Source organism: Mytilus galloprovincialis, chromosome 5 (genome assembly GCF_965363235.1).
Source record: "Mytilus galloprovincialis chromosome 5, xbMytGall1.hap1.1, whole genome shotgun sequence".
NCBI lineage: Eukaryota > Metazoa > Mollusca > Bivalvia > Mytilida > Mytilidae > Mytilus > Mytilus galloprovincialis.
Window position 1 is genome coordinate 73,938,243 of NC_134842.1, and position 23,337 is coordinate 73,961,579.

The following is a 23,337-nucleotide window of genomic DNA, read 5'->3' on the forward strand; positions in this document are numbered from 1 at the left end:
TTTTAAAAATATCATAATCAAACATAACTCTGTGAAAAAGTTGTGTATTTACAATGAACGGTTTTTGAGTAATCCAGTTTTCAAATTTTACGACCAATCAAGTCAGTCTTTTTAGCCAAAATTTTGAGAAAATGGGTGAGGGATACAAAAAATGATTTTACAAGAATCATGTACATCCCATATCATTTTGGTCTTTTCAAATTTCTTAGAGATGTATATTTGCAATAATTTATAACAAAAAAAGTGCAAATAATATGCATTTTGTTTTTAAAACTGAAAAAAATCACAAAAATGCAAAATTGAAAGCATGGTAAATTTTACACAAAAAAGCGTAAATATATGAAAAAACTTTTTTATATTAACACCTACCTATAGTTTTTTAAGTAAAATTTATTCAGATTGGTCCACTTCATCTTTATAGAAAGTACGAACAAAAGTTTAATTGTGGAACTATGATTTTTTTCACGATAATAGCCCCAAAATAGGTAAAAATCGATGAAAAATGGGAAATTAAAATCATCAAAATTGGGCATTTTCAAAGGGCTGTAGCAAAAAAAAAAAAAAGAAGTGCACCACCATATGATTTTTTCTTCACCAATTATTTTGTTACAGTCTTATTAACCCAAAAATCAGGTTAAGATAAAAAGTTTAATTCTAGAAATTTTTGGCTCCTCAGAGGTGTACGTCCTTAATCATTTATATCTCAGTAGTTTTGCGATAAGGAAAAGTTAAACGTTTTAAAAGGCCAATTGAAAATTGGTATGAGCACGGATATGTATTATTTCTTTTAGAGAGTTTCTACTGAATCTCCTAATTGTTACAAAACAAGGAACCAGTCAACATTATCACATGCCAAAACAAAAATACCAGACAGTAAACAGTATTTAATTAATTGAAAGGAAGGTTTGACATCCATTAATATATATGATAACATATTAGTTTCATAACAGAGAAATGATTTTTAATGGGGAAAATAATCAAAATTCTAGTTAAACATGGGTCACACGGAAGTTGTAAATTATAGATCCTGCACATTTTCCTGGTCTTAAGGTTCCACTAAAGTCAAACTATAGGACACCTCATAAACATCTAAACTTTGCCTGTATTTTTCAACCTAAAATGAATTAAGTCCTAAACTATGGGAACATATCTTCATTTAAACATACTTGACATATACACACTGTGGAAATTGTAAATAAACTGAAATTTTTACATTGTGCCAGTTGTGGCCAAACTTGTTTTTGGGTTGAACACTAAATTTTCAAAAAAATCTGGAGGCTTGCGAGATGACTTAATTTGTTTAAATTAAATATTAAAAATTTAGCATGTTTAGATATTATGTACGTGATGTAGTGTCCTATATTTTGACTTTAGTGGAACCACTAGATATGTAACAGTTGAATGCATTTTGCATTTCAGAAAAATAAAATCTATATTGGATTTCAATTGTTCTTTTTTCGTTTGTGCAGAAGATGTAAAAATAAACAAAGTTTACAACTTTGAGATGCTCCCTCTCAGGTAGCAATTGTTTTGTATTGTATTGATTGTCCTTGATTGGCCTGGACAATAAACATCTAGTGATTCAGATTCATCCTTCTAATTCATGTAATTACACCTTGTAAATTTGATAAACTTGACAAATTTTTGTACATGTTCCAAAAAAAATATTCTTTACCTCATTGTTGTACCTGGGACACATCTGCTATTTCCAACTTTGTAGAGGAAGAGATCACCCTTGGTAGCAGGTAGCATCAAGCTAGATAGAACATACAATTCTCATTTGGACAACACAGTCACTTAGGAGATAACTGTATTGTATTGAATAGTCCGAGATTACTCTGGCGTCCAACGGCTGTTTTGCCAGACAAGTTGGGGCCATGGGACATTAGAGCTCGTCCCATATCAAAAGTGGATATTTGCCGTCCAAAATAGATGCGCTGCTTTGTTGCTTCTGATGCCAACTGACGGCCTTGGAATTATATAAATCGGGTATCATTTTTTTTAATTTTTCATTTATCTCTTCATTTATGTAAGTTTCACCTACCTGCCCTATTTTGGACGGGCAAATATCCACTTTTTGATATGGGACGAGCTCTGATCATGCTGATGTCCACACTTTATTTTCTCATATTTAGACCTAGGGTCATATTCATACATCATTTCCCATAGTCCATTGTGCCTTTATACTTTTTTCTTGTGATCACATGACATTCTTTCAATATATGTTCAAAATGAAAGTCAAAATGCCAGAATCGGTGGGTCACTGTGAAAACTGTCTAAATATGAGAAAATAAAGAGTGGCAGGTGGGCGAAACTTACATACATGTAAATGAAGAGATAAATGAAAAATGAACAAATTGATAATTCCAAGGCCGTCGGTTGGCATCAGAAGCAACGAAGCAGCGCATCTATTTTGGACTGGCAAATATCCACTTTTTGATACGGGACAAGCTCTGATGTCCCACGGCCCCAGCTTGTCTGGCAAAACAGCCATTGGACGTCAGAGTAATCTCAGACTATGTATTTAAGCTCCAGCATTTGTCAAACGTCATCAATTGGAGCTGTCAGAGCTGAAAATACAATATTTAAGAATTGAATACTTCTTTTTGTAAATTTATTGGAGTGTAAAAGCGTTGACCAAAGTACATTTTGTATGAAGCGCAAAAGCGCTTCATTCTTAAAATGTGCGCACGGTCAACACTTTTACAACCCTATAAAGTTACAAAAAGAAGCATTCAATACTTATAATTACATTTTTTAGCCATGATCATGAAAACACGAATTTTATATATTTTTTTATTTAATTCACCTGTGCACTTTATTGTTGGACCACGTGTTATCATGAATAAAAAGTTGTATTGAGCAATGCAACTGCCTACGGAATAACATGTGATGTGCAGTTAGCCGATCAGAATAAAGTATTATAATGAAACATACATCTAATGTAATTATTGTTATCTCCATTCTATTAAAACTGATAAAAAACAATGTTAAATGATACATTTAAAATCTTCTGTTTATGTTTTCATAGCATGAATTGTGAATTGATTCCATGAAAATTAGTGACATTATCCAATCAAAATGAACGTTACCAGGGATTTGTATAGTAAGTGCTGCTATACAAATCCTTGATGTTACAAACAATGTTGCATTAGAATAACGAATATTCCCTTTATTATGTTTTATTTAACAGAACACAATGGAGGAAGATAATCTCTAACAACAACAGTAACCATGGCATCAGCCGCATTCTTCCATACCTGTGCTGTTTACAATAATATAACAAATCACGATCACCATCATGAGGGAAGAGTATTGGTGGAGAGAGTTGTCACAATTGTTGCTATGACATTCTGTATGATAAGTTTGCTGGTTGTTATCTATCTCTTGTTACCTAGAGATGTGAGAGGATCTGAATGGTGGAGAAATCCTGGACGTATTCTTGTTGGACCAAATTTAAATGCAATAATAAGAGCTGTTGTGATTACAAGTTTTCTTGGCACTTTAGGTAAGAGGAAGATGATGAACAGTGTTCTTCCAAGATATTTCATTTAGCATCATGGTTGGTAAACAGGGAAATTTGAAATACCATCTTGTTGCTCATTTTTTTGTTGCTTTAAATTCATAACATCACATCCATAACATTGTTACATAATCTATAAAAAAAACAAATCAGATACCAGCATCACATTCAAGATATATAGTATTACATTACCATGATGCTAAAGGGCCCTGGGGAGAATCTAGATACATCTGTACATGTATGTTTGATTTTTGTGTATTTTTTAGATGTACATACCTTCAGATTATCATGCTTATCCATGATTCTGAACACTAGAGAAAGTTTCTTAGCTAGGATGTCATTGATGTAGTTAAATAACATCACAATATTTCATATATCATCCTGGTAAACAAGGAAATTTGAAATGCAATCTTGTTTCTAAATATTTAAGCATCACAATCATAACACAATCTATAAGAAAATCCATTCAGATAGCATCACATTCAGAAAATATAGCATTACATTACCATGATGCTGAAATGCCCTGGGGAACACTTCTTCATGTACAATGTAGTTGAAAGTAAGTAGATAATCTGTTACTTGTTTTTCCCTGTTTGGGAGATAATTTTTTGGGGAAATTGGGAGTATAATTCGTGATTTGCAGTGTGACACTGCTACACTACGAAATTGGTGGAAATAGTTCGTAATTATCCCCTCTCTGCGCATACTGTAGCCATGCCTATAAATAAAGTGAAAAATAGATATTTGAATTTTGATCTTGGTTCCTAAGTAACATGTATAATGTCATCAATATAATCTGTTTCAGGAATTTTAGTAAGATCTGCAGTGCAGATGGATGAAAATTTCCCTGGTCCAAGTGAGGTTGAAAATGGTGAACATATATTTTGTGTTGTAATTAATGTAAGTACTCCATCAATTTGTTGACGCTAATTATCTTTCTTTTCAGGATTTCTTTCAAAAGAGTTTTGCTTAAAATTGTTTCATATACATGTATGAATAAAAGGGGTAATAGTATAATATAGCACTTTTTTAAAAGCAACACATAAAAACCTCTAAACACGTTTTTTTAGCTCATCAATTTGAAAGATCATATAACATGTATGATCTGCATTTTTATAAGAAGTATTAATTTTCTGTCTATACAAATTAAAAAAAAAGTTGCCTTAATTACCATGATTACTGCTTACCTGGAATTTAATTATAACCCCAAATCAACAGATCAACCATTTCTGACCACTCCTTCTAAGGTCAATTGTTACACAGTAATTTTCTAATTCTAATAAAATTGAGAAAGGAAATGGTGAATATGTCAAAGCGACAACCACCCGACCATAGAGCAAACAACAGCCGAAGGCAACCAATGGGTCTTCAATGTAGCGAGAATTCCCGCACCCGTAGGTGTCCTTCAGCTGGCCCCTAAAATATGCATAATAGTACAGTGATAATGGACGTCATACTAAACTTCGAATTATACACAAGAAACTAAAAATTAAAATCATACAAGACTAACAAAGGCCAGAGGCTCCTGACTTGGGACAGGCGCAAAATTGCGGCGGGGTTAAACATGTTTATGAGATCTCAACCCTCCCCCTATACCTCTAGCCAATGTAAAAAAGTAAAAGAATAACAATACGCACATTAAAATTCAGTTCAAGAGAAGTCCGAGTCTGATGTCAAAAGATGTAACAAAAGAAAATAAATAAAATGACAATAATACATAAATAACAACAGACTACTAGCAGTTAACTGACATGCCAGCTCCAGACCTCAATTAAACTGATTGAAAGATTATGTCTTCATAATGAATATCAGGTACAATCCCTCCCGTTAGGGGTTTAGTATCATACTATCATAAAATATATGAGAAGAACATAACCCGTGTCATGCCAACAACTGTTTTTTTAGAAATAAATGTGTTTAGTTCCGATGCAAAGACCCTATCAGTGAATCAATGTTAAAGCCAAAATATGCAATCTTTAATGACCTGACAACAGTATCGTAACTATATCCCCTTTTAATAAGTCTATTTAAAGGTTTTGTTAGTTTCTGAGGAGAATACTGACATTTTTGTGCTTTATAAAGAATATTTCCATAAAATTTTGGATGTGAAATACCTGAACGTATAAGATGTCTGCATGTTGAGTTATATTTACGAATTATTTCCTTATACCGATGATAAAATTTAGTAAATGTTTTGACCAGTTTGTGATATCGAAAACCCTGGTGTAATAATTTTTCAGTAATACATAAATTTCTCTCGCTAAAATCTAATACATTGTTACATACACGAGCGAATCGTACAAGTTGAGATATATAAACACCATAAGATGGTGACAAGGGAACGTCACCATCTAAAAATGGATAATTAACAATAGGAAATGAAAAATCATCTCTTTTATCATAAATTTTTGTATTAAGCTTCCTGTTTATGATATAGATATCAAGATCGAGGAAAGGGCAGTGGTCATTGTTATCATTAGCTTTATTTAAAGTAAGTTCTACAGGATAAATTTCTTTAGTATACATACTGAAGTCGTCATTATTTAGAGCCAATATATCATCCAAATATCTAAAAGTATTGTTAAATTTTTGTATCAAATGTTGTTTTGATGGGTCTTTGCTAATTTTAGTCATAAATTGTAACTCATAACAATACAAAAACAGGTCCGCAATAAGTGGTGTAATCTACATGTAATATTCAATTTCAGAAACTGAACTTGTTATTTTCTTACATATGTAATTAACCAATCAGATGTAATCATGGTAATATCTCAATGTGTGCATCATGTGTCAGTCAGTGTGTTTGTATATCATTTGAAACTAACTGAGAAGCTGAGATTTCCTTTTATTCACCTAGTATTATCATTTCAGGTATTGATTGAATACTTCTTTCAAAGTTCCTACTTTTGGATAATTCTGTATGCTATAGAAGCTTTAATGGTGGCTAACAACAAAGAGCTGTAAGTATCTTTAGATTAACATATGATAGATACATGCATAAAAGTTTTATCAGATAGCCACATACATGACAATTGTATCAGATAGCAACATACATGACAATTGTATCTGATAGCCACATAGATGACAATTGTATCAGATAGCCACATACATGACAGTTGTATCAGATAGCCACATAGATGACAATTGTATCAGATAGCCACATACATGACAATTGTATCAGATAGCCACATACATGACAGTTGTATCAGATAGCCACATACATGACAGTTGTATCAGATAGCGACATACATTACAGTTGTATCAGATAGCCACATAGATGACAATTATGTCTGACAGTGTTTTCCATTCGGCATTTAAGCCGGGTGTGCCGACCACCTTCTTTTCAAAGGCGACCACCTTTCCATTTTAGGAGGTGGTCTTTTTTTTTTTTTTTTCAAATTCTGGATTTTTTTCGGTTCCGCACCGTTAAATTTTAAATACTAATCGCGCCTCGCAGATTTGTTTTCATTGACAAGAATGGTGGATCGTCAAATTTAAATGTTTTCTTTTATTAATCGGGGGAATGGAAAGGCAGATGACAATGGTGATAAGGAAAATTCTAAGCCACATAAGTCAACTAAAACAGATAGTTGAATTGAAACAATCCCCAAATGAGGGATATTCAAATAGGCTGTACATCAACTAAATACTTGTAAAATTTAAGCGATTTCTGTAATTAGGTTATTTTTTTATTTCGATATTACATCTATTTCTTCTATTAGCTCAACAGAAAAAAAGGACAGTAATTAACAAAAATGTATGCTTTTTCCGGAAGCAGATTGTGAGCTTAAATGAACGGTGACCCCATTTTTTTATTTCATTTTTCTTTTAAGTATATGATAAAGTTCATTTATAAAAAAATATATAGCAAAATCCTATATTAGAAAAAAAATTTGATTTATACCCAGGAGCCCCCTTAAAAGGGGGAAAATCGTTTTATTTGGTACAACTTTTCTAAAAGAGTGTCCCATTATTATTAATGTCCATAATGATAAAAAGGCCAGAAACAAATATGTGCTCATTTGTTTCTCTTTAAATGTACCCCTCATAAAAGGGATAGTCATTACATTGAGAGGTTCCCCCCTCATTTGAGGGGTGGTGATAAATATGAACAGGACTTTAAATGGCTAATCATCACAGAAGGATATTACTGTTCTGTGTGCCAAAAATACAGCACTAAAGCGAGGAACAGGACAGAAACTTGGTTCGACAGGCCATGCATTCGCAGGAGGGAGTCCTGCAAAAGCCATTATGATCTGCTATTCGAGATGCACAAAACTAATTTGTCAAATCATTTAATGAAAGGCTAGCAGTGATAGCAGAAGAATGGTTCAATTCCATTAAATATGAATACAATACTTATCCTTCTATTTGTGACCCCAACCCACAGTAAAAAAAAAATGAAACCGGTTGAAAATATTAAAAAAAATCACCCGGTTGCAAGTGTTTTTTTTAAAACACCCACCTTACCTTAGTGAAAAAAGGAGAGCACTGCTGTCAGATAGCCACATACAAGACAATTGTATTAGATAGCCAAATACATGACAGTTGTATCAGGGATCTCCATGGATGAAAATTGAACGATTGAGGAACTTTCACCATCATAAACTGTATCTACGATCGAAAGTATTTCATCCCTCCACATAAGGATGGGTGAACATGCTAATTAATTGCTTATTTAAATTATATTTATTTGAATTTTCATTATAAATACTATATAGAAGTATATATACATGTATTTTCAATAATTGCCATTTGTAACCCTTCAAAGGCAAGCCCTCATGCCCCCTCCCTTCCCCTTTCCCCTTAGTCGAGAATGACCAATAGCTATCATGGAGGTCCCCATGATGTTTTCTTGCTTTTTTTGGTAATTGTTATGGGGGTTGAAAATCATGTGGAGCTTATTTTTCACGGACACTGTCAGAAGTCATGAACCTATTACTGGTATGGCTGGTTTGCAGCAACGACAAAACGAGTCGTACAGGTTTTGTAAAAGGTTAAATAGATTTGTAAAGCAAACGTTGTCAAATGAAAAGGTTTTTAATGACTTTATCTAGCAAATCTATGCTATGGAACATGCATCTTTCGAGTCCGAATTGAAAACGGAAACGCGGATGTATCAATTTGATTGTAAACTACGAAATGAATTCAGAGTTAAGATACGATATTTCTTTACAGGAAATATTAAAAGTTTTTACTTTTTAACTTTTAAAGTAATTCTATATTATCGTTACAATATAGCAGTACTTGAGTTATTTGGGATGAAATAATAATTACTGTTTTACGTCTTATTTTGTATTTCTTAAAAAGGGGGATGCTGATTGCGTAAGTCAAAATAAAAGCAAGTGTTCTACTTGTTAAACTTTTTAACTGGATTATTAATTTATTTATTTAATCTGAATTATCATAAGCATTTGGGAAAACTTAGTTAAATAATTCGACAAATGAATCGTCTATCTTCAGAAAATATTCTCCTGCTTCGTTTGTTGATTTACCTGTACAAGCTCAGGTACAAGTGATTAGCAATCTTAATCCGGATATTCCTTGGGCGTTAGAACTGTTTTAGATTATACTATAAAAAAAGCCTGAGGGTTATGCAATTACATGCATTTGATTATAATTGCTAAAAAATGGCATCAGGCTATAAAAAGGATCAAAGGTTTGAACGATGGCGGAAGAAAATTGAACGAAGGAGTGAGTCATTTGACGATAGCGCAAGACATTTGAACGATGGCTGGGCGCCATCGTTAAACAGGCCATTGAGATCCCTGTGTATCATATAGCCACATACCTATGTACATGACAATTGTATGGGATAGCAACATACATATGTACATGACAATTGTATCAGATAGCCACATACATGACAATTGTATCAGATAGCCACATACATGACAATTGTATCAGATTGTCACATACATGCCAATTGTATCAAATAAGCACATACATGACAGTTGTATCAGATAGCCACATACATGACAGTTGTATCAGATAGCCACATACATGACAGTTGTATCTGATAGCAACATACATGACAATTGTATCAGATAGCCTGTACATGATAGTTGTATCAGATAGCCAGATACTTGACAGTTACATAAGTTTCCCACACACATGATCATAGTTTCATCAGATAGCCACACACAGGACAGTTATACAGGACATTTCATCAGATAGACACACACAGGACAGTTCATCAGATAGCCACACACATGACAGTTCATCAGATAGCCACACTAATGATAGTTTCATCAGATAGCCACACACAGGACCGTTCATCAGATAGCCACACACAGGACAGTTCAACTGATAGTCACACACATGACAGTTACACAGGACAGTTCATCAGATAGCCACACACAGTCCGGTTACACAGGACAGTTCATCAGATAGCCAAAAACAGGACAGTTACACAGGACAGTTCATCAGATAGCTACACACAGGACTGTTCATCAGATAGCTACACACATGACAGTTCTTCAGAAGGCCACACACAAGACAGTTCATCAGAAGGCTACACACAGGACAGGTCATCAGATAGCTACACACATGACAGCTCATCAGAAGGCCACACACAGGACAGTTCATCAGATAGCCACACACATGACAGTTCATTAGAAGGCCACACACAGGACAGTTCATCAGATAGCTACACACATGACAGTTCACACACAGGACAGTTTATCAGAAGGCCACACACAGGACAGTTCATCAGATAGCCACACACAGGACAGTCCATCAGATAGCTACACACATGACAGTTCATCAGATAGCCACACACAGAACAGTTCATCAGATAGCCACACACAGGACAGTTCATCAGATAGCTACACACATGACAGTTCATCAGAAGGCCACACACAGGACAGTTCATCAGATAGCCACACACACGACAGTTCATCAAAGGCCACACACAGGACAGTTCTGACATCAGATAGCCACACACAGAACAGTTCATCAGATAGTTACACACACACATGACAGTTCATCAGATAGCCACACACATGACAGTTCATCAGAAGGCCACACACATGACAGTTTATCAGAAGGCCACACACATGACAGTTCATGAGATAACCACACACATGACAGTTCATCAGATCGCCACACACATGACAGTTCATCAGAAGGCCACACACAGGACAGTTCATCAGATAGCCAAACACATGACAGTTTCACCATATCATCACATATATATGATAGTTTCATCAGATAATTATGCGCACATGTATGCCAGTTTCCTGATAGCTACATACATGACAGTTTTATACACAAACTACACACTAGACAGATTCATCACATAGACACTTACATGACAGTTGCTTGCCTCTGAAATTTTTAACTCGTATGAATAAAAAAGATTTGGTGGTTTACACCAATAAATCCCCATTAAAAGGATAATAAAAGTCAAAATAGTGTATTTAACATGTTTAACAATTCCATACATCAAACTCTAATTGATGAAGCTCATTTCTATTTCTGCATGAAATATTGCCTTCATCAAGCAACAGTAACATTACTTTTAGTATAAACCTACACCAGTAAAGTACATTTTTTTGGAATGGATCATTTAACTAACTGCTACAAACTCTGAAATTGCTCAAAAATCAGCGATTTTTTTAATTCTGTAGGTGGCACAGCTTATTTGATTTAGCCTTCTCACTGTTTTGTCCTTAGCGCCATTGATGAGTCTTTATAGATGAAACACAGATCTGAAGCTAAATGTTATAAGCAAGCTAGTATCTAATATGAGGTTATTTGCTCCTGCATGAAATATTTGCTGTATCATAATATAAACAAATTCAATTAAATCCAAAACATGTGCATAGAAACACAGATCTGAAGCTAAATATTATAAGCAAGCTAGTATCTAATATGAGGTTATTTGCTCCTGCATAAAATATTTGCTGTATCATAAATTAACCAATTCAATTAAATCCAAAACATGTGCATAGAAACACAGATCTGATGCTAAATATTATAAACAAGCTATCTAAACATGAGCTTTTCTAACCATCAGATATTGCTCCTGTATGATTTTTTTTCTGTAATCATAAGCCAATTCAAACAAATCTAATTGCCTTTACTCTATTATAGACCTACAGCTGTAAAGTATATTCTGGGATGGATCATGCCAGGAATTGTATGTGGTTCAGGATTATTACTGCTATATCATAATGGTATAAAAGAGTAAGTATTACATTGTTAATATCATAGTCTGCCTTGTTTGTTTAAGTTAGTCGCTTATTTATTTGCCATATAAGACTGGTGTTTTTTCCAAGACATAAAAGTAGATCTGATTTGTTATCCCATATTTGTGACCTTTTGGCAAACAAAGAAATAATTAATGGCAGGGTACTGAAAATTTAAAAATTATTGAGATGATTTTACTGTTGCGAAAACATGCAACAGGGTTATAATCGCATTTATTTAAACTCCCATTTTGAAATATTTTGTGTGAATTAAACAGGATTTTTCCTAATATCCCTAGATTAAAATCGTAATTTAGTCTAAAATGACAAAATCACAAAAATAAATGCTTGCAAAAATTTCTGAATTTACAGTAACTAAAATGCTAAAAGATCTTAAAGTTTGAGGGAGCTTATCAAAAAGCTATACAGCAGTTAATAGTAACTTTAACAGACCTGAACCATGATATGTAACACATTATTTATTGAACATCCTTTATGTCATAAAAACAAATTTCTTAGTAGATAAAATTTAAATTTTGAGGGGAGTGGGTTTGTTTGTTTTTGACATTATGCAAAGAAACGTTAGTCAATCTTAAAATCATACTTTGTTAAGTTTCAGGTATTTGACCATTTAATTTTATTGATTCAAGTGTTTCTTATGCAACTTTTGTAGACCAAATGTCCTTCCTGCATACACATTTGTTTTCTTTCTCTGCTGTAGTGGTTGGGGCATTAGGTTTTACCCTTGTCTGTACATACATACCAAAGTTGGTTTCCATTCTCTAATAGATAAACGAAGATGTGGTTTGAGTGCCAATGAGACAACTCTCCATCCAAGTCACAGTTTATAAAAAATAACCATTATAGTTCAAAGTACGGTCTTCAACACAGAGCCTTGGCTTACAGTGAATAGCACTTTAGTTTGCCTCACCCAAATATAAGAAACTTATACAAAATGTTCATTACCGCAAAACACAGATCAATTTTGAATTTTTTATTATGTTTTAGGGATGGGAAGACTGAGATAGAGAGAGCCATGTTATACTTTATTTTTCTGTTTCCTATTTTACTGGTGTTGATCTGTAATCCCTTCCTGTTTTATTTTGCATCCAAAGCAGGTAAGTTTGTAAAGACTAATTTCTTCTCAATTTAATTCACAATTAAAGTTTAATCCTCTTTTATCTTTCATTGTGCAAAAAATAGACAATGATGGAAATAAAAATATAAAAAATAGCGAACTCTGAGGAATATTCAAAACCGAAAGTCTTTAACCAAACAGAAAAATCCAAAGCTTGAACACATCAAACAAATGAGGCCCCTCATGGGGGGGTCCTAGTAATCACATAATCACCATTTTTTTGCCAATATAATCACATAATCATTAAATATTTGCTTATCTTTAGTAATCAAATAATCATAAACTAAAAATACAGTCCTAGGTAATCAAATAATCATGAAATATTTGGCTTAATAATCAAATAATCATTAAAAAAACGGCCAAGTAATCACATAATCAAAAACCCCATGAGGGCCCTCACAAATGTAAAAAAAAACCAGTTGCAAATTTGTTTTGGAAATATAAAAGACAAACTTTAAAAAGGTTTTTTCTTTTATTGACTGATAACAATTGTTGTCGTTCAAACTTTCAGTTATATTTAAACACTGTCTGTAGATGTTTTTGATTTGAAGTCCATTTCTAAACATTTATACATATCTTTTACTGGAATATTTCATTAAATAAACAGTTCTTCTTTTATGGTTGTGACCTTTTAATTTCATCTAACAGTATTTCTTGCATAAAGAAATATTTTTTATAAAAAATGCACCAGTTTGATTGGGCTATCCAGCATCATGAGACAATATTTTTGTTTCAAGATGCAAGTTTGTACAAATTATAATTTAAACTCCATTAGGTGAACCAATGAATCATTTCGAAGGAGTCCCTGAAGTGCATACCTTGGTATGCAGGGTTGTCAAATTATGCAACTGAATGCAACATTAAAATAATACTCCAAATTGACAACAACACTTCAAATGGTTTGCAATTTTATTTGCTATGGTCTACATAGCAAATAAAATTATAATTTGTTCAAGGATTTTGTATAAATTATTAGCTTTTGTGACACATATCTTTTTGCACTAGATGATACAAATTTATCAGTTTAATGTCTTAAATTTAAATTTATATACCTCCACCTAACTTTTAGTGCTGTTTGCCTCACCTCAAACTGGAAATGAGGACACATGAAAGGTTTAAATTCTATTTTAAAAGAAATTGCTGTCATGCTTTCGCATACAGCCATCTCTGTTACGTGACCAAGAAAGATTGATCCGATGAATTTGAGCAGATAAAACTGATTCCTATTATGTCATTCCAAAAATCCTCTAATGGAATAAATTAATTGAAACAGTAAAAACAGTGGGTTTGTGAAGTTTCAACATATGTTATTGTTGATGTATTTTTGTATTTACAAATTATTTAAGAGGACAACCGTTCGACTTATAAAAGAATGTAGAAGACATAGTGAGAAAGTGCATTTTTTTATACCTGCGCTTTTCTTCTTGAGACATTTCATCAAAATATTGAACATGTCAGTTGTTGATTTGATATTAAAAATTTGATTTAATTATACCTTTAATATAGGGTTTAATGTTTTTTAATTCATGTTTCTTATTAAATTAAATCTTCGTTCATTCATAAAATTATCATAAAATCACCATGCAAGATAATAAAGTAATGTAAAAATCAAAATCTCTAGACCATGTCAAATCATGTCATAATGACCCTACACAATGCATGACCAGTGTCTTTTCATTTGACAAGTTGATGGTTTAAAAGTCGATCTCTCTAGCATTGACATTGTGTCTAAAAACAACAAGTGATGTCTTCAGTATCATATGCCCTTAAAAACAGTTAATTTACCCCCCAAAAAAACCCAATCATTTATATTTCAGGCTTAACAAAGAATTGGATACTGAGCTCGTTTTATATTGCAATTAGTTGTGTTTATTTACTAAATATAGTAACATACAAGTAGCTATGTTTTGTATAATGTCAATTTCATCATGGAACACTTTCTCCACAATCAGGGGTCCATTAAGGGATGAAAATAAGTTTGACCTATGTTTTACAGTTTAAAAAGCTATCAATGTATTAATTTAAGTTGCAGTATAAAGCAATATTGAGACAATGTCATAAAGAAATAAAATTTTTTGTACTCAGGGTAAAACTGAAGGACTCGGTAGAACCTCGCTCTTCCCCAGTTTCTCAGCCTCATACAAAAAGGTTTATATTTTCCTGACATTGACCTAATATTGAAAATAAACCCTCTGGGACAAAATGTTATATCTACCCAGTGGTTGTCAATCCCATCAAAGATACCAGGTTTAAAATTTGGGCATGCAAGTCGCACAATCCATAATATAGTAATTACTGCATACAAGAGCAATTTCATTTACAAGCTTAAGACTTCTGCATAGACACTAAAAATAGACACTAAAAGAGGGACGAAAGATACAAGAGGGACAGTCAAACTCATAAGTCGAAAACAAACTGACAACGCCATGGTTGAAAATGAAAAAGGCAAACAGAAAAACTATAGTACACATGACACAACATAGAAAACTAAAGAATAAGCAACACAAACCCCACCAAAAACATGGGGTGATCTCAGGTGCTCCAAAAGGGAAAGCAGATCCTGCTCCACAAATGTTTAAACATGTAATGTACAGACATTTAATGAATGTGAACCAACACTAAATAGTACAACGTAAAGGATTTCATCCTTGGTTTTTGATGCCTGATACACATTTGTTTTGCCATGAATAGAAGAAGGTATTACATTGCATGTTCTGTCTGTCCATCCCGAAATGAAATTGTTTGGTAAAGGTAAAAATATTGTCAAATATACTTGATACTTAGTGTATGTTTTAATCATGATGAAAACTTAAAAAATATAAGGTTCACAAAACATAGAACTACAGGTACATTCTGAAGTGAAATGTTTTTTGTTGAAGAAGTTTAACAATAAAGTCAGATCAACTTGAAACTTGATATACATGCTTATAATAACTTGAACCTTTTGAATTATTTTACTGATGTTTCATGGTTTACTAAACATGAATTGGCAATCATACCATTTCTTCTTATTTTTATACACAAGGTAGTGCAAGCAGGGTGTGGTGTCATATGGACATATTATCTTGTCCCATGTGGTGTTTTGTTGGTTCTTTTTTTTTTGTATTTAGCCAATATATATATAATCTTTATCTTTCTGTTTTTCTTTTTCTCCTCAGTTTCGACCTTAAAAGACTCATCAATGACACTTGAATCAAATAAGTTAAAAATGAGTTCATTGTTTTCAGTTCTTTAGTTGAATTACGAAGTATATATAACCGCTCTGATTCCATACCTCTTAATTCTTTAAAAGTAATGGGAAAATGATGAGTTAATGAGGTCGACCCTAATTGTTTTAAATATGAAATCATAAATGTGAACCTTGATATTTTGAGAGTTTTCAAACAGTGACAACTATGGTATACTACATGTATACTTATATCTCAGAGACAGAAAAATCAATATTATTAATAACGATAAAATAATGAAGTTTATTCCTTATAATTCTCCGGTCTGTCGTCGTCATTTTTGTCTTCTCTCAGTTCGTCATTTTCCTCTTCAACGTTTTCTAGTAAAAGTTTTTTATGTCCATCCCAACATGTCTTTTTGTGGTCACACCTAGTCATGACGAATGGGTTTTTGAGATGTGGACGGTATTCAATTGTCACACGATGGTCGTGTCCACTGTCCTCGCTGCTGCGAATTGTTAACCTCTTTTTCGATTTTAAAGTATTGACATGTTCAGCCGAAAGATCAACATAGTGATTATGCGGACCTGGATCTGACGTAGTTGCCCTTGACATGATAAGAGTTATTCCCCTGTCAACTGAAAGTTTAATCTGGTTCTTTCTCAATTTATCACTTTTTTCATCTTTAGGTAGATTATGGAACATTTTCAGATAATTGTTATTTTCCAAAACAATGTCTTTTAATGATGCCATTTCTTTATACGCTGTGTTTCCTTCGCTGTACAGAGGCATGATTGGATATCTCTGACGTATGATCCCAATGCCTCTGATTTCCGGAATGAATACTCGGATTCCAGCTGCCCTAGTATATCTCACTTTTCCGTTTTCATCTAACACACCGATGCCTCCGTGCCCCTTTTTATTTTCAATTCCACTATAAAAACTCTGTGGGATTTGAAAGAAATACCAACTATTCGTTCCATTATATGCTGTATGAATATCATTCCCGCCAGTTCGGTTTCCATTTTCTGTTACAAATTTTGCTTCCGGGTCATTCTTGTAATGACCTTTGTAGGTAATGTTATAAGGATTCCAATTTGTAAGTGGGTTAAGGTATATAATTTCAAAGGGAACTGCATATGACCATCGCTGGTGATAAGATTTGCAGGCTTTTTTTTGTAATGAGTCTTCTTTTGTGCAATAGTTTAAACTTTTCCCTGCTACTTGTGGCTGTGATGTCATCGACATAAAAAGATTGCTGTCAGAAAAAGCTCGTTTTCTTAATGATAAGCGAAGGTAGTCAGGTCTTATTTCCTCATAGAATCTGTGATAATATGCAGTGTTTAATATTTTCTGTTCTTTACCGGGACAGTATGCTGGCAGATTTAATGCTTCGTCTGTCAAATTCCCGCCATAATTGTCTAAACCTGGTATTTCACTCATTAAGCTGTCAATAAATCCAGGGCTTTGATCAAATCTTTCTTTCCATTCTTCTTTGTCCCTTTGATTTAGTTTAAAACGGGCACGTCTTGTCTGTATCTCTTCCTCTTCTGAACGAAGGAACATCATTCTTGAGCTCAAATCATCGACCATTTTTAAACGACTCAACGGAAGATCATGTTTTAATGGATGGCAAACAATTCTGTATATCCATTGAGCGTAGGAAGGTGATTTCCCATTTTCAGTATATACTATTGTTTTTGGAAGCCACCCAAAATTCTCCATTCCATCTTTTCGTCCCCCGTAAGATGTAAACATTATCTTGTCTTCGAGGTCCTCGAAAGTGCTAGCATCCAACTTGTGTCTGTCGCTTAGAAAAGGTTCTAATATATCAGTATTGTTATCATATACCCACATTCCCTCAAGATAACACAGAACGGGTTTGAAATATTTGCGGTAATCTCTTTCTTTGTGATTTTGATCTTTGAAAGCCTTAAACCATTCACGCATTTCTTGTACTTGCTCAGCCACAGTTTCTTTTTGTGTTACTTCCGGTGGAACTTCAGGAAAAGGTATTTCCTCAGTTTCTAAGAAATTTGATGAAGTGGTACTCGGCATGCGTAGTTCAGGATCATTGTGCCGTGTTCTGAATTCAACTCCATTTAAAACAGCCACAAATTCTCCAACACCAATTGTGCGTTTCATATGTCCGTGATCATGAATGGCAGCTACTCCTCTTTTCGATCTTGTTGTCGGAAAGTGATACGGTTTAGATCCATCGTTTAAGATTCTTGTCTGTTTCAATCCAGAATCTCCCTCACTTCGAGTTTTTTCTTCTATAAATAATTGTTGTAGCATAACTTGTCTTGAGAGCTTACCAATTTCTTTCTCTAGTCTCTCTATTTCCTCCTTATTTGTGGAAATGGTCCGTATAGATAAGATCAGACACATACATTGCAAAAGTTTCAGTGAGAAATATTTTGCATCCATGCCAAAGAAGAAGTTAAAAATTTAATATTTCCTGGAACGATGTCTTGGAATCTGAATTTATCTTGTGTGGTAAGGTTCGTCAGAGTTGAATATCGGAATCCATATACAATTGCTATCAACTAAAAAGAAAATAGATAACAATTTCACATGTCATTTATAAATGTTTTGCTGTCTTCTGTTGTACATTTTTTTTTTTATAAAATAGAGATCTTTATTTAATTATAAAATTGTATCATTTTTATGTGATTTTCAATCAAATTAATTGTGAAAATTTAAAATTGTAGTGACTTATAGATATATGTTTTACCTGAGAATTTATTTACTTCTCTGAATTACTTTTGGAGAATTTTGTTTCATTTGAATTCTAATTTATGACATCATGTACAGCTGTAATTGTAATTTATAATTTATATGATTTACTGAATTGATTTTGTCTTGTTTAATGATCTCAGATATTTAAATATATAATGCAATTATATAAAATTGAAATTACATGACATGCTTATTTTTTTAAATATTATAAATGCCACGATTTGTACACTAATCTTCGTATATTGTGATGACATAATATGCAATTTTAAAAGTCACTCTAAATATGACGATTTTATACCCTTTCAATGTCGTCCGTCTGTCGTCTGCTTGTGTGTAAATGCGTTTGTCCATATGTCCGTCAAACAAATATTTTTTTCCACAATTTCCAGAAGTGATTCATTTCGGGGTCTCTTATAGCTGACTATACGGTAAAGGCTTTTTTGTATGACCATACTGTGACCTATAGTTATGGTATGTGCTGGAGCATTGTCTCATTAGCAATCATACTACATCTTTTTATAACTAATATTTGGTCACATGCCTGAACTCGATGAGTGTGCACTTGACATTTGTTTGGATCAGTCAGATACTCACATCATGTTTGCTTATACTTTGAATGATTTAATCTGTTGAAGGGATTTAACATTTTCATCTGAATTTTATAGAAAGTATCAAATAGAATGACATTATATTTGGCCGTGTTGTAACGTATTTGTACTTTTCTAATCTTTTTGATGCGAGCAGCCTGGTTAATAAAACCTTTAAAACGTTCCCGATTTCTATTGACCCCTGTATGTCTTTTTGATTGAAATTCTCATACAATTAAAAGCATACTAAAACGTATATTTAAATTAGAAGAAATTTAAAATAAACAATTTCTGATACATGGGTTCGATATTATGTTTCATCATTTCGTGTGTATTTTAATCTAGACTCTCTCTTATTAACCATGGAGGTTATTTCTGAAGACTGCCAACGGTCATATAACACTATATTAACATAACATATAAACATAAATAGATAGCGAACTGGTGCAATTCGATTTTTCTTGTTCTGTTTTATTTCATTTTAAAGGTTTTAAGTAAATATTAAGCATTGCTTTTACCTGTATAGAAATGATTGTTTTGGAATCAAATCAGTCAATCAAAAGGTTTACCACTTTCAATGATTATGTTGACATTTATTAAAGACCACGTCTAATTTATGAATAACCCATTTCTAGCTAAGGGGTTAAATGGAAGGTTACATAAACACCAATTCAATGAGGTCGAATTATTCACTAGACAAAAAATGAACCAACCTGGCTGTAAAAAGCCAATTATTATTTCACTTTCATTAATGATTAATGATGTACTTAGGTGAGGTTTTGGAATTTGTGTCAAATTTTCGGACTCCTTGGTGTTTTTCCATACAATACAATGTAAAATATTTTGCCCCATAACACCCATTTATTTTTTCATATAAAACTTAATAGCTCATGATAGGTAATTTATCAAAATTTTAGATGATTGTTGATTTTCTTTCTTTTATTTTGAGACCCAAATAATACCAATTGCAAATATAAGGTTAAAGTCCGATTCAGCCTTTTCCCGCCATATTTTAAATCTCAAATATCTCGAAAAGGAGGTCCATGACCTATCAATATTTTTAGCTTATCTTTATCCTTAATTGATGCTCTACCAGCTTATAGTATCAATTTTAATTTCTTAATTTCTTAATTTTTACATAATCTCACCTAAGTACATCCTTAAAACAAAACAACGAAGGGCCAAATGAGCTTTTCCCCATCACTTTGCGTCCGTCGTCCGTCGTCTGTCGTCGTCCGTCGTCGTTAACTTTACAAAAATCTTTTACTCTGAAACTACTGGGCAAAATTAAACCAAACTTTGCCACAATCATCATTGTGGTATCTAGTTTTAAAAATGTGTCCGGCGACCTGTCCAACCAACCAAGATGGCCGCCATGGCTAAAAATAGAACATAGGGGTAAAATGCAGTTTTTGGCTTATAACTCTAAAAAATTCGTAAGGGTTCCACGGAACCCAGTGTCTCGCCTACTTTTGCTGTTAATCGCAGACTCAACAAAAATGAGGAAAAACATCAATAAAAATTTCCCTCTCGATACTGTCTTTTGATTGAAAGAAGCTTCCAAGTTTGATAAAAAATCAAGGATAGTTTATGAGTCTAATAAATGTTTTATAAACTTAAACGGCAGACTGTATGTAATGTTAACTGGAAGAAAAACTAAGTCCATTTATAAGTAAAATACGGAAAAAGTGATTTTTTTTTACAAAATTTACTTCTGAATAATATCTTATGATCAGAAACAAGCTTTTGTCTAAGTTTGGTAGAAATCCAGGATAGTTTAAGAACATTATAAAAATTTTAAAAACTCAAACCACAGAGTGAATGTTTTGTTTCTGGCAAAAAAACTAAGTCCATTTATAAGTAAAATACGGAAAAAATAGAATTTTATTTTTACAAAATTTACTTCTGGATACTTTCTTATGATCATAAACAAGCTTCTGTCCAAGTTTGGTAGAAATTCAGTATAGTTTAAGACAGTTATTAAAATTTCAAAAACTTTAACCACAGAGTGAATATTTGTGGACGCCGCCGACGACGACGACGCCGACGACGACGGAATGTAGGATCGCTTAGTCTCGCTTTTTCGACTAAAGTCGAAGGCTCGACAAAAACCAAAGCATTTAGAGCAAATCTGACATGGGGTTAAATTGTTTATCAGGTCAAGATCTATCTGCCCTGACATTTTGAGATGAATCGGACAACCTGTTGTTGGGTTGCTCCCCTGAATTGGTAATTTTAAGGAAATTCTGCTGTTTTTGGTTATTATCTTGAATATTATTATAGATAATTCAGCAAAGTAAGATTTACAAATAAGTGAACATGACCCAAATGGTCAGTTGACCCCTTTAGGAGTTATTGTCCTTTATAGTCAATTTTTAACCATTTTTCGTAAATCTACGTAATCCTTTACAAAAATCTTCTCCTCTGAAACTACTGGGCTAAATTAATTCAAACTCGGCCACAATTATCTTTGGGATATTTAGTTTAACAATGTGTAGCCTGACCCTGCCATCTAACCAAGATGGCCGCCACGGCTAAAAAGAGAACATAGGGGTAAAATGCAGTTTTTGCCTTATAACTCAAAATCAAAGCATTTAGAGCAAATCTGACTGGGTTATATTGTTTATCAGGTCAAGATCTATCAGCCCTGAAATTTTCAGACGAATCGGACAACCTGGTTGCTGCACCTGAATTGGTAATTTTAAGGAAATTTTGCTGTTTTTGGTTATTATTTTGAATATTATTATAGATAGAGATAAACTGTAAACAGCAATAATGTTCAGCAAAGTAAGATTTACAAATAAGTCAACATGACCGAAATGATCAGTTGACCCCTTTAGGAGTTATTGCCCTTTATAGTCAATTTTTAACCATTTTTCGTAAATCTTAGTAATGTTTTACAAAAATCTTCTCTTCTGAAACTACTGGGCCAAATTAATCCAAACTTGGCCACAATCATCTTTGGGTATCTTGTTTAAAAAAATTGTCCGGTGACCTTTCCATCCAACCAAGACGGCCGCCTTGGTTAAAAATAGAACATAGGGGTAAAATGCAGTTTTTGGCTTATAACTCAAAAACTAAAGCATTAAGAGGAAATCTGACATGGGATAAAATTGTTTATCAGGTCAAGATCTATCAGCCCTGAAATTTTCAGATGAATCAGACAACCCGTTGTTGGGTTGCTGCACCTGAATTGGTAATTTTAAGGAAATTTTGCTGTTTTTGGTTATTATCTTGAATATTATTATAGATAGAGATAAACTGTCAACAGCAATAATGTTCAGCAAAGTAAGATTTACAATTAAGTCAACATAACCGAAATGGTCAATTGACCTCCTAAGGAGTTATTGTCCTTTATAGTCAATTTTTAACAATTTTCATAAAATTTGTAAATTTTTACTAACATTTTCAACTGAAACTACTGGGCCAAGTTCATTATAGATAGAGATAATTGTAAGCAGCAATAATGTTCAGTAAAGTAAGATGTACAAACACATCACCATCACCAAAAACACAATTTTGTCATGAATCCATCTGCTTCCTTTGTTTAATATTAAGGTGAGCGACACAGGCTCTTTAGAGCCTCTAGTTTATAGCTTGTAGCTAAATTAAATGCCCTTTTGTTATAAGGCTATAAACATAAAATAATATTATCTGGATATTTTTTAGTTTAAAATGTTTTATTGATATTCAATGAAAATCGCTCAGACTTATTTTGACTTACCAATACATGTGGTTATTATTTTCCGTATCAACTGCTATTCTCTGCTGATATCAAAGCTCAGTGGAAATTATAGTTGAATTAAATATAACATATATAGTTATTATTTAAATGACGCTTACAGAATATGGATTACTAAGATAGATGAGTAAACAGTAACAAAATCTATTAATAGATTACATGATATTCGTGATTTGTTAATAACGATAATAGAGGGCACTTACTGTCGATAATGGCAATTTATTAACCAAGGCATGATCTCTATTA

The 23,337-nt window shown here is 33.1% G+C and overlaps 1 protein-coding gene and 1 long non-coding RNA gene across 2 annotated transcripts in view; one reads left to right on the forward strand and one right to left on the reverse strand.

The window, feature by feature from the left end:
• The first annotated feature begins 809 nt into the window (after positions 1-809).
• LOC143076406 (G-protein coupled receptor 143-like) overlaps positions 810-23,337 on the forward strand; it is a 29,681-nt gene continuing 7,153 nt past the window's right edge. Inside the window, exons 1-6 of the mRNA XM_076252161.1 lie at positions 810-903; positions 3,194-3,508; positions 4,329-4,423; positions 6,395-6,483; positions 11,621-11,713; positions 12,724-12,833. Coding sequence (XP_076108276.1) covers positions 3,235-3,508; positions 4,329-4,423; positions 6,395-6,483; positions 11,621-11,713; positions 12,724-12,833 — 661 coding nt within the window. The 5' untranslated portion in view covers positions 810-903; positions 3,194-3,234. The remainder of the gene's footprint in view (positions 904-3,193; positions 3,509-4,328; positions 4,424-6,394; positions 6,484-11,620; positions 11,714-12,723; positions 12,834-23,337) is intronic.
• Positions 15,631-23,218, reverse strand: LOC143076409 (uncharacterized). The gene is made up of 2 exons (XR_012978637.1): positions 23,074-23,218; positions 15,631-18,569 (listed from the first exon to the last, which is right to left on the reverse strand). It is a non-coding gene; the product is annotated as an uncharacterized LOC143076409 (long non-coding RNA).